This window comes from Cynocephalus volans, chromosome 9 (genome assembly GCF_027409185.1).
Source record: "Cynocephalus volans isolate mCynVol1 chromosome 9, mCynVol1.pri, whole genome shotgun sequence".
NCBI classification, from domain to species: Eukaryota; Metazoa; Chordata; class Mammalia; order Dermoptera; family Cynocephalidae; genus Cynocephalus; species Cynocephalus volans.
The window spans coordinates 5,063,963-5,078,554 of record NC_084468.1 but is presented as its reverse complement, the minus strand read 5'-3'; the positions used below and the strand labels follow the sequence as shown (position 1 = coordinate 5,078,554).

The 14,592-nt window shown below is 46.2% G+C and overlaps 1 protein-coding gene across 3 annotated transcripts in view; it reads left to right on the top strand.

The window, feature by feature from the left end:
* TBC1D14 (TBC1 domain family member 14) overlaps positions 1-14,592 on the top strand; it is a 109,708-nt gene that overhangs the window by 91,478 nt on the left and 3,638 nt on the right. For all 3 annotated transcript variants that reach the window (XM_063107312.1, XM_063107311.1, XM_063107313.1), the window contains 2 exons: positions 977-1,086; positions 10,942-11,200. In XM_063107312.1, the coding sequence (XP_062963382.1) occupies positions 977-1,086; positions 10,942-11,200 (369 nt within the window). The remainder of the gene's footprint in view (positions 1-976; positions 1,087-10,941; positions 11,201-14,592) is intronic.

Sequence of the window (14,592 nt, the reverse complement as noted above, 5' to 3'; positions counted from 1 at the left end):
GAACAGCAGCACTGTTTATATTTGGGCTAGATAACTATTGTGGGGGCTGTCTTGGACCTTGGAGGATATTTAGCAGCATCCCTGCCCTTTACACACAATGCCAGTAGCACCTCCCCTCCAGCTGTGACAATCAAAACTATGTCTAGACATCACCACATGTCCCCTGGGAGGCTGAATCACTCTGTTGGGAGCCACTGTGTACAGTACAGCCCTGTCATTAAGATGAGCAAGCAGAATCAGAGTTGTGGTCCGTCCCGTGCGTCCAGCCAGTAAGCGGTGGGACGGACAGCACTGGGCCACCTCTGATGTGTGGTGCTCCCAGTCTGATTGGCATTCTTTCTCTGTTAGCACTGCTCCTTTGCTTTGTGCATTTTGTTTTCTTACAAAACCTGTAAGAAGAAAAAGCAAGTTCAAGTAAAATACAGTCTGTGACTACTTCATTTTCCTTTAGTGTTTTCTCCCTAGAACTGCATTCAGAGTTCTGCATTTTTTGCCCTGGCCTGAGGACGTGTTAGTAGTATATTTTCTCTGGAAGTGCTAGGGTTGGGAGTGAGGCATGCTTGCTTTTTATATAATTTTAGACATAAATTCATTCCTGGTTCTTAGAAAAAAATGAGCCTAAAAAGACTCAACCTTTGCAGTAGGACAGGCATGGATTCAAGTCCTGGCTTCACCACATACTAACACTGCACCCTTATTTGGCAAGCTGCATAACTGGTCAGGGTTTCAGTTCTCTCTCCATAAATTGAAGAAATAATAAGACATAGCTAGTGATGTGATTTTGAAGATCAGAGAGAGTACTTATTTATAATTTGCCTGTATAGTGCCTGCGATGAGTTGCCATTCAAAATGTGTTAGCAGTTCCATAAGATAATTGTTAGATTCTAAAGGTATGAATATATTGACTTTTTTGTGTGTGGGTTGGAAACTTGTGCTGATAATTAGTTTATTAGTTTATTTCACATTATCTCCCTAGATGTTGACTTATTTTGCTGCGTTTGAGGTATTCTTTGAAGAAAGTTTGCCGAAATTATTTGCTCATTTCAAGAAAAACAACTTAACTCCAGACATCTACCTAATTGATTGGTAAGGCTGAATTTTCCATGTGTTTTCTGAGTATCTTTTCATTCCCTGCCCCTGTTTCTACCATCCTTACTGCCAGCTCCTTCCAGGGCTCAGCTGAATCTCCATGTCCTGCTCTCCAGCTGTCCCAGCTGCCGTGCCCTTTAGGTGCCCTTTGTTTTCCAGGCTCCTGTGCTGCTAGTCATTGACTTAGCACCATGAGCTTGTGTTTATTACTATCTGTGATTCTCCAATGGTACTTCTGAATTCCTTCAAGAGAAGGAGTGGTGTCTTGGACCTATTTGTTTTCCAAGTGCTATCTGTACATTAATTGTATGAAATGCCCCTAAGCAGCAGGTCTGTGCCAGGTTCTCTGCTCGGTGCTAGAAGTGGGTGGTGAACAAGACCCAGAGCTTGCCTGTCAGGAGCTCCTGTCTCTGGAACAGATGTGGCGACAGACACTGTCCAACATGCAGACAGTGCTGTTTTAGAAGGAAGGAAGGGAGCCAGAGGCCCTGGACCCAGCCTTAGGGCTCAGAGTACACAGAGGTGACACAGGCATTCCAGCCAGGCATGAAGGTGAGAAGCATCATGTAGTGTGCTGGAATTAGCATGAGCTATAGCAGCTAGTCTATAGATTCTAAAGGTATAAATATATTGACTTTTTTTTGTAGGTTGGAAACTTGTGCTGATAATTAGGTGTTAAGGCCTAAAGAAAAGGGCAGAGAATGGCAGGTGAGGAGGTTTGGAGGCCAGGTCATGGTGGTTCTTAGATGCCAGGCTAAGGAGCTTGGGCAGGATTGCAGGTCCTTACGGCACAGTTGAAAGCTTTTACGAGGGGTGAGGGTGGGGTATATCCAGAAGTGAGTTTTAAGTTACTTGGGAGGCAGGAGAACCTGGGAGCAGAGAGGCAAATTAGGGAAGAAGCAGAAGTGTGTGGAGAGTAGGGAGCAGAGAGACTCGCAGGTCCCAGGGGATGTTTTGTAGATGGACCAGAGAGTCATGGTCTGCTCTTGAGTATACAGCTGGTGAGGGGGTTTGCTGGTGCCACCATTTGAGATCAGAGACAGAGGAGCGAATTGGGCAAGGGGAGTTAATGGATGTGACTGGATGCAATGATTTTGAGGTGCCTGTGGGACAATTAACTAGAGGCATCCTGGAACACACAGATAAGAGAGTCCAGAAACTTCTGTGCTGGAGCAGTAGACTAGGCAAGTCTTTGTACTGAGATGGGTATGGTCACTGAGAACAGGGTGTGGCTGTCACCCCAGAGAGCACGTGTTTGAGGGTCAGGTGAGAGGGCTGGTAGACTGCGTGACACCAGGAGCAGTCTCTCTGATCACGTGGTGGGAAGAGTGTGACTCTTCCCGGCAGTCCTGGCCCAAACCCCAGCTTCTCCCGTGATTGCCTTGTGGCCTTGGCAAGGACCCTACTCCCTGAGCCCTGGTTTCCTCTCTGGAGACTGCGATGATTAACTTTGCATGGTGTGGTAGGGTGACCACCCAGCACCATCCCTTACTTGCAGAAGGAAAGAAGATGTTATTTTCCCAGAAAGGTCCATTTAGGCTTTGACGCTAAGTCATAGTAAATCTAGAACTACTGCAAACATATACCTGGCTGGGTGTTTTTTTTTTGGGGGTGGGGGGGGTTCGGTTCACTTTTTTCAAGTAAGAAAAGGGTTTCAATAAGGAAAAAAACCGGGTTTCATTCAAAAGGAGGCTGAATCTCTTAGATAAAGCAGACTTGCCTGGATCCTTGGGAATGAGCCTTTGGGATTCTTGGCACTTGTTGCTTCTATTCTGAGCCCCGAGACTGTTCTGGCTGCACTGATTTTTTTGCCATGAACAATGAGGGCTTGGAGGTTGAAGCTTACAGCTGAAGCCATAGGAGCTGATGTCACTGTGGAGTAGTAAACACCAGACTGTGGGTTGGCCATTGGCAGGAGTGCTGGGCTGCCCTGTCTGGCTTTGCTGGGTGCAAGTGTTTAGGGCCCACTGTAAAGGGCACCTTTCTTCAACAAATGATGGTTTCTTCACACCTGTGAATATTCACCCACTGCATAGACTGCCCCGTACCGTTCATCTGACTATGAAACCTTAGATCCCAGGCCCTGGAGCCTGTGACACCAGTGGAGAGTGTTAGGAGAGGGGAGGATCTGGACAGGGCCTGAGCCTTCAGCTTCTACCTTATTTATTTTAGGGCTTCCAAGTTAAATTCTTAGGATTATAGGCTAAAAGTCAATAGTGTCTTTCAGACCTTTTCACCTGGACTTGCAAAAGGAAATAGGTTTTATGTTGTGACCCAGTGTGGGGTGTGTGTGCAGAAACTTGATACGTTGCATGAATATGCCAGGAACAAGGGTTTCAAGAAACAGTACCTAACCTTGACTGTGTGAAGCATTCTGAAGTTTTCTGTTCTATTTATTCCAAAAAATGCTGGTGATAATCTGCCCTCGTTTACTTCCCTGTAGACTTCCGTAGCTCAGGCTCCAAAGATCACATCAACTTGTTGAGGCCCCCAGGAGTTAAAACATGGGGCAGACTTGTTTATAATGAAAAGCAAGCCAGAATACAAGGTGTCTAAATGAAAAAGAAGCTCCAAGGATTTTAGCTGCTGAGACCTTTGTGCTGTGATGTGGTTGGTACAGGAGGCCTTGGGAAGGTTGCCTGCTGTGCTTTGATGAGGCCTCTGCTGATGTTGGCTCATTCTTGATGAAATGTTAACTGCTTTCTAGAATAAGACCAAGTAGGACATAGTCTAGAGCTGCGGTTCCAGTGCAGGCCTAGGCCCATAGTAAATATCAGTAAATATTTAAGTTGAACTAAACACTGGAAAACCATGTATTCATTATTTCTTCTCTCAGTCAATGCTTATGGGTGGTCAGTGATGATTCAGACTCCTTGTTGGATGCCAACAGTTAGGTAAAAGCTCAGATCAGGAACAGGGTGGGCAGCGGGGAGGAAGCAGAGGGAAACAGCAAACTTGGGCGTACCCTAGAAGCACTGTGTGAGAAACGCTCACCGCTTTCTTCTGTCCTCACAGTGTCCAGAAGCAGGTATACCTATTTTAAGCGCACAGGAAGTCACACAGCCACATGCACACCCCTAACTGCTGGCCCTTCCTCCTACCCGCATGTGCACTGTGGCCCTGTGCTGTGTGTGTGGTGTGTGAACTGCGATGGATTCCAGGGCGCCGGCAGCTAACCACCTGAGCAGACAGTCTTTCTCCTGTTCCACGTGTGGCATGGCCAGCTGAGCATCCCAGGTGTGCTGTGCAGGTGCTCAAATAATATGGCTATAGTTCGGTGAGGAAAGTCTCCTTTCCTGCCCTGCTGTGTGCCCACCAGGGCCTGCTTCCCTTCATCCCAGCACAGCCACACTGAGGGTGTCATCTCTTTCCTGCTGCTCCTGCAGCTGAGTTCCTGGTGCTTGACCCTGTGCTTGGCCTTGGTTCCTAGGTTAAGGAATGCACCTGTTCCTGAGGGTTGCCTTTCTGGTTAAAAATACTCAGATTCCAGCTGAGGCCCGTCGATGCTTGCCACTCCTCTCCGTGTACACTGTGTGTTGTCTGCCCAGTGGCTCACAGATTCACAATTGAGGATTCACTTTACTTGCCCATACTGCCTTCCTGGAATGGGATCTTGTTTAGTTGTGATTGGCCACTCTTTCTGATGCAGACAGGATCAGAACAAGTGCTCATCAACTACCTTCTTCTTCCTACAGACTTTTGAGTGTTCCAACTGTCATGAATCCACATTTTGTGGGAGGACTGACTGGTCATTTAACTGCTCAAAATATTTTCCCTTGCTGTCCAATGGCAGAATTATTTGGAGGCGTGAGTGGGTTTTGTAATAAATAATCTTGAATCAGTAAAAGAATGAAGCAATATGTTACATATCGTGATTAGAATTTCTTGAAATGACATTTAATGATACTTGAAGATCCTATCATTGCATTGAATTTCTACCTTAAAGGAAAGGTTTAAGGTGAAATGACTGTTGGGAGATTTCCATTTCCATTGCATCTTGCATGCAGTTCATTTATAACTCTTAGCTCGGGGTTACAGGTCTGCCCAAGAACTCCTCAGGAGCCAGGGATTATCTTGCCGACTCCCGAGCACCTGGAAGCATGTGGAGCATATGCTGAGGCCTTCATCGATGTGGGGTCCTGCCTGCACAAAAGGCCGCTCGACCTGTGTATTGGCAGCGTGCTCTGGCCTGATAAAAGATGGAGCCTGTGTTCCAATGCAGGGTTCACGTTATTGTCCTGGTGTCTACTGGCCCCTGCTCAGTGCTGGGACATAAAAGACTAGCATGCCACTGGGCTCAGATGAGAAGACACTCTGAGGGGACAGAGGTGGATATAGGTATCTGTTTGCTTTCAGCATCAAGGTTGGGTGGTTTCTGGGCTTGTTAACTAAGTTTGACTGAACCTTAAATAACTACCTCCAATTTTTAGTGAATGGAATTCTATGTTGGGGGTTTAATGTTTTATTTAAACCTCACAAAATATAATGAGGGTAAATAGTAACCCCATTCTTATGTAGCACTGTCTATTCTGTTTGAGTTTTTAGGAACACAGGTAGCACCATGGTTGGAGGTAGAGGCTAAGGGCCACTTCCTAAGCCAGCTATGGGAACAAAGGCTCATTTGTAGGAACCAATCAGGTTGGGAAATTGGGGCAAAGCTGGAAATTGGTGGTATCAGGCCTCAAAGGTTCAGGTCTCTGGTTATGGCTTCTCAATTGGTCAGACTGCTAGGTGACTTCTACCTTTTGACTTTAAGCTAAAATTTGCATTTACCTACCCTCTCTTTGTAGTTTCCTCATCTGTAAAATGGAGATAGTGATTGTACCTCCTCTTGGGTTATGGTAAGGATTAAGTTGGATGATTCAGGTAAAAGTAAATAAAGCAAGTGCTTTCTGCTGCTCTTTGCAGCCTTAAGGCCTCTCTCATTGACCAGGGGAGGTATCAGTTCTGTTACGGGGACGCCATGTTCCTTCTTCATGGCTGGTCCTGAGAACGAGCCTTTGCCTCCTCCGTAGCTGGCTTAGGGCATGCCCCTGAGCTCCCCTCCTCCCTTCCCCATGGTGCTCCTTTGCTTTCCAGCAAACTCAGATAAGCAGTTAGAGTAGACGTTGCCAGATAAGAATGTTTTCTGGAAGTTGTGAAGGCTTGACAGGAATAAGACTGTCCCTTTCCTCCCACACGCATTATGGGGGAAATAGATACTGCAGCTTGTGTTGGGTGTCTTTTACCAGCTGATAACCCATTCATTCATTTAGCAATGTAGAAATATGTTATTTTCTATCAGTTGAATTTGTACCTGAAATTACCGTTTTTGGTGTACTGGGCCATAATACGCAGCGGCCCAGGGGGGAAACACAACCATTTCTTGGGAGAGAAAATCTCTCTAATTCTTCCTCTGTGGGAAGGGCACTGAGAAGGTTCTGGGAAGGTCAAGGAACATTGCTGCCTGTCCCTGTTTCTACGTGTAATTACCAGGCTGGGAGCAGGATGGAGCCCGCAGACATGGAGGAGAAGGTGGACCTGAAGGCCTCGAGGTAGGGAGGGCTGTGTGTGGACAGCAGCCCTCTTGTTCCTGACACTTCTGATTCCATGGCAGGGCTCCTGTGGGACCAGGACAGCACCTGGTTCCCTTCCTGGACCTGTGGGTTGGAGCCGAGTGGCTATTCAGCTGTTGAAGGGGGCCTGCTCTCTTTTCTGAGAGGATTGTCTTAGTGTGGTATTCACGGCTGGCTTTTGACTCTAAACGTGGTTTAAAATACAGCCAAGCATTTGAAAGCATTTCAAGGGAAAGGAGAGGGGAGGAGGAGGAGCACAGGGACAGTGGGAGCTCCTCTGACCAGCTCCCACTCGGAGGACAGGGTGGGAGGTAAATGCCCTCATCGTTCAGAGACTGCTGGGGACAGAGGGCTCTGTCCTTTTGGTACTCATAGTCTAGATCAAGGAACAGAAGCAGCTTAGGTAGCTCTGGGCGAGGCCATGAGCGGAGGGGCTGGGAGCTGGTTGCAGAAAGGCTGCTGGAGCCTGCTGGGCTCAGGAGATGTGAAGGGCATGTGAGGCAGAGGGGAGGTAGCCAGGGGTGTCCTTCCGTGACTTGAGTATAGTGGAAGATCCACTTTGTGCTAGCACATGCTCTCTCAGATACTTGTGGCTGGCATTGATGGCTGTTGTGAAAGAGTGTGCAGGAGGTAGTATGGACATTTAACAGGAGACCTGGGCTAGCCCCAGGGCCAGGAAGGAGCCTTCCAGGAAATGGTCAGCTAGCTGAGACTTGGATGAGAGGGTGTTCACCAAGTGAAAGTTTAAAAAAAATTTTTTTTAAAGGTACATTTTCTTTAAGATATAACAACACTCAAAGCCTTAATAATTCCATCTCAGTACATAAAAAACAGTAAATGATACAGAGTAAGGCACAGTTATGCTTCTCCACATGACGTACATGCTAGGCAGTCAGTTCTCAGTCTTGTTTTATTTTCCAGCAGCATCTGACAGTCTGCACTCTCTGATCTTTGCAGTCCTTTCTTGACTTGGTACCATCTACACACAGGCTGTTCCCAAATGTATGTCCCCAGCCCAGAGCCCTCCCTTGGACTCCAAATCAATTCATTTATTCACTTGGATGTCTGACTCTTGAACTTAACATGTCTCAAAACTCAACCCTTGACCTTCTGTCCAAACCAGACCCCTCCCCCTTAAATGACAGCTCTGTCCTAGCCATTGTGTGGCCACAGACCCATGCCCTGGACTCCACTCTCACATTTCCCGTGAGATCAGTCCACTTTGAATCTGTCCAGTCTGTCTACTTCTGGCCACTTCCACTGCTACTGCTGTGCTCCGACTCCGTCAGGATTCTTAGTAGTCGCCCCTAGCTGGTCCCCCTGCTTCAGTCTGTGTCCCCCTACAGGTTCTTCTCAGCACTGGTCGATTAGCCCCTCTGTTTCCTCTTTCAGAGCAAAAACTAGAGACTTCGTGATGGCCTGGAGGGCGCTGCTGGTTCGGGGCCCTTGATGTCTCTCAGCACCTCTGTTCATTCTGCCTTTGCTGCTTTGTGCCCGGCCAGCTGCCTTGCTGCTCCGTGAACATGCCGCTTGCTCTTACCTCGGAGCTGCTGGACTTGCTCTTTCCTCTGCCGTGCATTCCCAACACACACTCCTGGCCCCCTGCCACCTCTTTGGGGGTTCACAGGAATGTCACTTTTCAGTGAGGCGTTCTTCCTCGATCACCCTAAATGTGTGTGTGCGCACATCCACATGTGCACACGCCTCTGGGCAGTCCCTGTTTTCTACCCTTGCTTTTATTTTAGTCATCATCTTACATGCACTGTGTTTTACTCGTCTCCTCTGCCCTGAGGGCACGGCATGCTGTGCTGTGCCGGATACTCGTGTCCTCGTCACCAGAGGACAGTGACGAGCCTACAGTAGGTTTCAGACAACATTCATGATGAGTGGACTGGCTTGTCTGGTGTCAGAAGGGCTCAGACCTCAGCCACATATCTCAGGAGAGGTGGCACCAGGGCTCGTGGTGAGGCTCAGCATGTGGGTGTCGTGGGTGTGGCGTGAGGTGTTCTGGATTATTCAGATGACGGCTTCAATTTGTAACATTCAGTACCTGTCTAAAGCAGTTTATAGAGACCCACACACAAATCTGAACTCAAGAATATTATGCTAAATGAGAAAAGATAAAAAGATGAAGTTACTTAGTATGAGTTTTGGGGGGAAGATACAATTTTATGTTGAAGAAATCTCTTCTATTGTTACTCTCCCACTTCTTTGCTACTTTATTTTTCCCATCAGTTTTTTTCTTGAGACTGCTTTTAAGAGGAAGTAAGAGCTTGATTTTCATGTAGGAGCTGGTACACAAGAGGCAGTGGTGTGGATTAGTTCAGTTCTTTTTTTTTATTATGTTGATAAGTGTGTTCACTGTATACAATTGAGAATATTCTCTAGATTGAGGATAGAAACAAAAAATGTCTTTGGTCCTTCTTTAATCATGTTTTTTAGACTGATGAGATGGTTTTGAAATAGTAAGAAGCTCGGGCTGAACGCTTGTTGTTGTGACTTTTTAAAACAGAATTTCCTACCAAGGCCATGGTGGTGTGTTGCCTTATAGCAGTGACATTGGAGCAGGCACTTTGGAGTCAGGCTCCAGTCTGGCTTTGTCACTCACTGGTGGTAGGGTCTGGGGCTGTTTGATCCTGATGCTCAGTCCCTCAGGTAAAATGAGATAAGAGCTGTCTCCCAGGGTGGTTCAGTGCTGGGTGTGGTGTGTCTGGGTGCCTAGGGTAGTGAGTGGTGCACAGCAGGCCCTTGGATTCCATTGTTTTTATGACGGAAGGGTTTTCTGTGGCCTCTGTCTCCCTCTTCCATCATGAGTCAAGTGAAATCTAAATTGTGATGCCTTCCTTGAATCTCTCTGAGTTTAAGGTACTGACAAAGCTGAGGGTTACTTGTCTAACTAGCAGGTACAGGCTGTGTTGAACGCGTGTCCTCTGTTCCTCTGGGTCCTGGAGGAAAGCCTGCTTCTAGGGAGGAGTGCGCTGTCCGGGGAGAGTTCCGTTTAAACTGCATCTTGGAGTTCAGTGCATACGGAAAGCCCACGCCCCTGAATGTGTGAGACTCTCCAGTGTGGTGCAGTGTTTCTGGTGGAATCTATTGCAGGAAAATTAAGAGTCATGGTGTGGAAGGTTTAATGGCATTGCCTCCTGACCAAGCCATCCCCTCAGTCTAAGTCCAGCACCCAGAGTTCAGGTGCTTCCTGGCCCCAGTTATCTCTAGAGTTGGCATGGGAAATACTGAGGTCTGTGGAAGAGTGGTTTTCCAGGAGGGACAGAATGTCCCCCACCCAGTTGGAATCACCACTATAGCAAGTCCTAATACTGATGAAAAAGTATTGAAAACCACTAACATGTACAGAATCCTAAGGCGCATTGGGAACTTGTCAACCCACTTACTCAGTGAAGATTATCAGATCTGTACTGGATGCTGAGGATCGGGATGAACTGGGCAGTCTCCCTGAGGAAGACACAAGCAAGCACTGTGTGTGGTAAGCACCAGAGCAGGAAGGAGCCTCCGGCTGGCTCTAGGGGTGAGGAGACACCCTTGTGGATGGCACCTGTGCTGGGTCTCACAGCTGAGGTAGGGGGAGGGGGCGATTCACCAAGAGCCAGTCTGGCCTGTGTCTCGACCTACACTCCTGCTTACACCTGGTGAGCAGTCAACCACTCAGGATTGTATTTGTTAGGTAGTTTGGATTGTCATTATAATTCTTAAGGGAATACATACCTGTGTTGCACTTTTCTAATTGATGATTTGCATTGTTGAAGTGTAAGATCAGATTTTTGTAATCCACAGTTAGATTTATTGGGAAAAATTTCCGTTGTTCCTTTGCTGACCCCTACTGGGAGAAAAGTGTACAGTCCTCTTCAGAAGTAATGTGTATGTGTGTATGCTGCAGTGTGAATTTCGGTTTACCATTTCGATCCCCACCAGACTCTAAGCTCTCTAAAGGCAGGTATTCTGTCTTAACCGTTGTATCCAGCACCTACCACAGAGTAATAAGCACATAGTATGTGCTCAATAAATATTTGTTGAAAGGAGGAGTAATCAGTATCAGTAATTCAGAAGTTGTACAGTGTTTGAGATTCTGTGTGGAAGCTGATAATGCTGTGTTCTATAAAGTTTTTAAATTAGCCTTCAGAATGAATGCACACCTAGTCTCTCCCCCCCCCCGCCCCCCATGTAATGTATGAAAGTGACTAGCTCATGGAGTGTTTTTCTGCAGTCAGACTGGAATTCAGAATTCAGAGTTCTTTCTTTGTACCATCCGAAATCTGAAAAATTCCAACTTTTTCTCCAGGATCTTTACCTTGTATAGTAAATCTTTGCCCCTTGACTTGGCCTGTCGTATCTGGGATGTATTCTGTCGAGATGGGGAAGAGTTCCTGTTCCGCACGGCCCTGGGTGTCCTCAAGCTGTTTGAGGACATCTTGACCAAGATGGACTTCATTCACATGGCCCAGTTCCTGACCAGGCTGCCCGAGGACCTGCCTGCAGAAGAACTGTTTGCCTCCATTGCTACAATTCAGATGCAAAGTCGAAACAAGAAGTGGGCTCAGGTAAATGTGACTTCTGTTCTCTTTTCCCCATAGAGTAGTGACACAATTATATAATTTAGGAAGGATGCTATTTAAAGTGCTCCTGGAGAAGATGGCCATCTTTGACGTGGTTGGGCTGGATGTGAAGAGAGACGGGTTTGAGTCTTGGTTCTGCCACAGGGCATCTCAGGCAAGTCATTTCCTCTTGAGTTTCTGTGAGCTGGAGGGGCTGTGGCTAACAGAAACCTTCCTATCCCTTCTCCAGTGGCACTGGGAGGAAGGGTCAGACTTCTAGTTTGCCATTGTAGTGCTCCCTACTGTTAGGAAGCATTTTTGTAAGCCAAGCGCCCCCCACCCTTTTTAAAGTAATGCCAGAGATAGAATGCAAAGGGACTAACTAACTGAGCTCCAGGGCTGTGGGCCAGGCCCTGTGGCAGGCTCTTGTGTACTTCATGAAGTGGGTGGTATTGTCCCCATCTTTAACAAAGGAAGGCCCAGAGAGGTAGCTGTCGCCTGATGAGGGTGCAGGGCCCTGCAGCTTCTCCCTTCTGATGTGCTGCTGTGGCCCCCAGCAGCTATCTCCAGCCTGGGCCTGCTTCTGGATTCCTGGGATCTCCTCTGGACACCCCTCTTAGGTCTCGTCCCCTGTAGGATTGCCCGGTGTTGTCTGGCTCCAGGTCTATTTTTTTTTTAAAAAGATGACCGGTAAGGGGATCTTAACCCTTGACTCGGTGTTGTCAGCACCACGCTCTCCCAAGTGATCTAACCAGCCATCCCTATATAGGGATCCGAACCCTTGGCCTTGGTGTTATCAGCACCACACTCTCCCAAGTGAGCCATGGGCTGGCCCCTGACTCCAAGCTTTATCACACTAAAAAGGAAAACATACCAGCCTTGGCTCTGATTCCTGCACACGCTCAGTTTGCCTCCATTTTAGGTCCTAGTTGGTTGATATCTGTGGAGGCTCATACTCTTCCATATATGCCACATAGTTGCCTGTCCTTCATGGAACTTAATTTTATTTTTATTTTTTCAATCTTTGTTTTTTTGGCAGTTGGCCAGTATGGGGATCTGAACCCTTGATGGTGTTGTTATCAGCACCACGCTCTAACCAAGTGAGCACTGATTTCACTTTTTTGTTAATGGAAGATTTAAAATATATACAAAAATAGAATGAATTAGCCTAGCAAATCCCCGTGCACCTGTCATCCAGTTTCAGTAACTGTTGATGTGTGGCCTGTCTAGCTTCAGCTGTGCTCCCAGCTGCGTTTCCTCTCCAGAAGTATTTTGAAATGAGTCTTAGGCAGCATGTCATCTGTAAATGTTATGGATCTCTCTCTAAGCCATAAGGGCTCTTTTAACATAACTACAATACTGTAATCACTCAAAAAGTTACTAATCCCTTCCTATCATCAAATATACAGTTTTCAAATTTCTAATGGTTTCAAATTTTGTAATTGGCTTTATAGTTTGAAATATGATCCAGATAAGGTCCCTGCATTATTAGGTGACCTTTCAAATCTTTTTTTTAAATATGTATGCTACTCCATCTTCTTCCCTTTTATCCCTCTCTCCTTCTGCTTTATTTCTTGAAGAAAACAGGTCATTTTTTATATAATATTTCCCACAATCTGGATTTTTCTGGTTGTATACTTTGTGGTGTGTTTTACATGTTCCTCTGTATTTCTTGTAAATTGGTAGATCTAACAACTTTATCAGATTTCAAGTTTGTGGGTTTTTTTGGCAAGATTACTTCCTAGGTCATCAGGCTGTCTCTCTTTGATCTTAGTTAGCATCCTATTTATTTTTATAACAACTTTATTGAGATTTCCATGGTATGTATGCATGCCATAAAATTCACACTTTTAAAGTGTACAGTTCAGTGCCTATTTATTTATTTACCAGAGAGAGGTTTGTCCCTCTCACCTGGGCCTCTGTTGGGCCTCCCTAGCTTGCCTGTTCTCTCCCTCTTGTCCTGTTTTGTGATGCTCTGTCTGGCTGTGGACTTTGTCTCTTGGGAAGCAGCATGGCCACTGTAACGTGACCTTGAGTAATGCCATGAAATGCTCCCCCGGTTTTACTAGCTGGGGGGGAGGTGCTATTTTGTGCCTAAGGTAATGCGAATTATATTTCTGAATTATTAAATACGTGCAGTTTATAAAAAGGATTGAAGTACTGGTTCATACTACAACATGTGTGAACCTTGAAAACATGCTAAGTGACAAAAGCTAGACACAAAAGACCATATATTGTATGATTCCGTTCATATGCAGATCCATAACTAGGAAATCTGTAGAGACAGAAAGTAGAGTGGTGGTTGCCTAGGGCTGGGGGTTGGGGGAGGAAGATGGGAGGATAGGGGAGCCATCCTAAAGGTATAGAGATTTCTTTATTTCTAAATTTGACTGGTTGAACATATCTGTGAAGATATTAAAAACCATAGAAGTGTACACTTTAAATGGGTGAGTTATATGGCACATAAATTACATCTCAGCAAAGCTGTTAAAGTATTCTCAGCTCACGTGGGAGCAGGACTAGCTCCGAAGTCATCAGGGATCCAGTGAGAGGGAAGAGCCTTTCTCTGGTTACTAAATACACAGACACTGCAAATGGAAATAAGTGCAGGGCCCTTTGTACGAAAGTTAAGAATTTCAAGATTGCAGCAGAAGAGTGTCAAGCCAGCCAGGGCCCTCTGAGGGCCGTGTGACTGCACAGTGCATGCGCTTCTAAAGCTGGCCCTGTGAGTGGGTTTGCTTTGGAATCTCCCATGACTTAGTTGCTCATAGTGGTTTTCTGAAGTAGCTACAGAAAGCCAGGGTCTTGCCTAATGGCCTTTATTCAACATGTAGGACGTTCCTATCTTGACTTTCCAACTGGCAAGTCATGGCCTGCTGGCTTGTGAGATGAAGGCTCATTCCCCTCCCATGCCATGCACACATTGCATACTCACACATCACATGCACGCTCATTGCACACACGCACACATTGCATGTGCACACATTTCACACATTGCACACACACTGCACATGCACACACAGGGATGGAGTAAACCCAAATCTGCCGTTTTGCTTCTCATATTTTAGGGACTAGTAAAAACTATTGGTTAAAACTATGTCAGGGGTGGTTTGAATAGTAGGACATTTTCTAATTAATGGGATAGTGATAAGACTGGGGTGGGGGGGGACATAGGCATCAGCGACCTATAAACAGTTTCAGGTCTCATGGGAATTGTGGCCCTAAGATACCCTTTTAAAGAATTAAATGCTGTGCTGAAGTTTAAGACACTAGTGAGCTTTTTCAAAACAAGTGTTTGTTTAGTTAGCAATCCCATTTACTTAGAAGTGTTTGTTTAGTTAGCAATCCCATTTACTTAGAGGTGGAGGGGGACTTTTATCTACCCTTGTTTGTTTTGT